The following is a 1,919-nucleotide window of genomic DNA, read 5'->3' as shown; positions in this document are numbered from 1 at the left end:
AGAAGAGAGGTTCACAATGAAAACCTGATTAGACAGTCACATTTCATGGCAAAATAAAGGCCGTGTCAAGCCCCGTCCTCCCCAAGGCTTCGGGAATGGAAGGTGATGGCCCAGCCCAGCCACCGGGCTGCAGCCCCCGTGGCTCTGGACCGGAGCAGGGCGACTGTACTAGCGCTGGGAGAAGTGGGTGTGTGCAGCGGGGGATGGGGTGATCGGGAGTGTCTGCCTTTGAATGTGTTCAAGGCAAAATACCTGATTCCTGCATGTAAACAGCTGGTTTTTCTTCCTGTTTTTTGATACGACCTGATTGTGGAAAAGAGTTACCTGCCGAACGCGGGACTCAGTACGTAAAGACCAAGTCCGAGATGCTGGACATCAGCCAGTCCCCAGCAATCATCTCCGTCACCTCCGGAGTGCAATAGTCCGGGAACTCAAAGTGAGAGGTGACTCCCAAGGGGAAAAGGTCGAGGTCTTTGTCGAAGACTGACCAGTCCAGGGCTCCGCAGGCTGCGCTCGGCTGGGCTTTCCCGGGCAGGACACCCAAGAGCTCTTCCTCCAGCTCTTCGTCAGAGGAGGAGAAGGAGGAAGGCGGGGATGCGGTTGACATCGGGGAGGGGGACCCGCTCTCTGGGGAGCTCACCTGCTCCGGGAAGGGCTGCGCGGTGGGTTCTGGGTCCTTCGGCTGGCGGGACTCAACGGAGTCATCCGTCTTGCTCCTTTTCTCCCCAGCCGCCCGCGCGGCAGGAACCATGTGCCAGAACTCCTTGCCGGGTGCCTTCGGGCAGTCCTCAAAGGGCGTCTCCGACAGCCGCACCTCTAGGAGGTCCTCTTCCATCTTGAGTGCGGAGTCTCCCATCTGGCAGCTGGAGTCATGCTTGGAAGGCTGCCTTCTGCTGGAGGTGACCCGGCTGAGGACGGATGGTTTTATCTTCACGGGGAGCCTCGGCCGGGACTTGCTGGCCCCTATTTTGCCCTTTTTCCGGGGCCGGTACTTATAGTCTGGGTAGTCAGCCATGTGCTTGAGCCGCAGGCGCTCCGCCTCCTTAACGAAAGGGATCTTCTCCGAGTCCTGCAGAAGCTGCCACCTCCTGCCCAGGCGCTTGGAGATCTCGGCATTGTGCATGTCCGGCCACTGGTCCATGATCTTCCGCCTCTCGTTCTGCGACCACACCATGAAGGCATTCATGGGCCGTTTGATGTGGCCACTCGGCGTCTTGCACCAGGCAGGCTCGCCCTTGGGGCTGGCTTCCTTCAGGAGCAGGGAGTCTTTGGTGGCTAGCTGGGGACACACCTCCCTCTTGGACTCGATCGCACGGCTCCTCATGTTCCTCTGCTGGCCCATGCTGCTGCTGCTGCTGCAGAATTGCTCCCAGATGCTAAACGCCAGTCAGGGTTATTTTCATTGTCCGGAAGAAGAGGAAGAGGAAGACTCTTCTGCTTGCTCAGGGCTGGGGAAGGTTCTTCAGCCCGTCCGCCCCCTTTTAACTCGGTCCCTCAAAGCAGCAGGCGAGGAAATTGATGGAAGTGGCTTGGCCCCTTTACAAAAAACTGCCCTGCCTCCCTGAGATGTTTCACTCCGCCGGCCGGCCGGGAAGCGGGCTTTGCAAAAGGCAGGCTGGCTCCTGAATCAATGGACTGTGAGATTAACGCCAAGCCGGTCTCTCCTTGTGCTACACACCGGCTTGGCACTGCACCGGAGCGATGCAGGGGGCCCAGCAGCCTGCAGCACACGAGCCCCCCAGGGCAGGGGGAAGGCGATCGATACAAAATAAATTGGTCAAAAGAATGCTGGCTCTTTCTTCCTATTCTTTCCCAGCCAGTTGCCTCCCTGTGCCTGCTCCTTGCTCGCCAGCTGGAGCCAATGCCTTGCACTGCACGCTGTCTGCACGCCCCCCCCGTCTCTCTCTCTCTCTGGTGCC

General features: G+C 59.1%; 1 protein-coding gene across 1 annotated transcript; it reads right to left on the bottom strand.

The window, feature by feature from the left end:
* Window positions 1-340: 340 nt before the first annotated feature.
* SOX12 (SRY-box transcription factor 12) lies at window positions 341-1,342 on the bottom strand. Its single transcript, XM_024200952.2, has one exon. The coding sequence runs from the start codon at window positions 1,340-1,342 to the stop codon at window positions 341-343; it is 1,002 nt and encodes a 333-aa protein (XP_024056720.2).
* Between the last annotated feature and the right edge of the window lie 577 nt (window positions 1,343-1,919).

Source organism: Terrapene carolina, unplaced genomic scaffold (genome assembly GCF_002925995.2).
Source record: "Terrapene carolina triunguis isolate 2854851 unplaced genomic scaffold, T_m_triunguis-2.0 Scaffold130, whole genome shotgun sequence".
Classification (NCBI taxonomy): domain Eukaryota; kingdom Metazoa; phylum Chordata; order Testudines; family Emydidae; genus Terrapene; species Terrapene triunguis.
This window is presented reverse-complemented; position numbering and strand designations above follow the sequence as displayed.

Coding starts and splice junctions, on each gene's coding strand:
- SOX12 (XM_024200952.2), bottom strand. CDS start 1,342: ATGGGCCAGCAGAGGAACATGAGGAGCCGTGCGATCGAGTCCAAGAGG.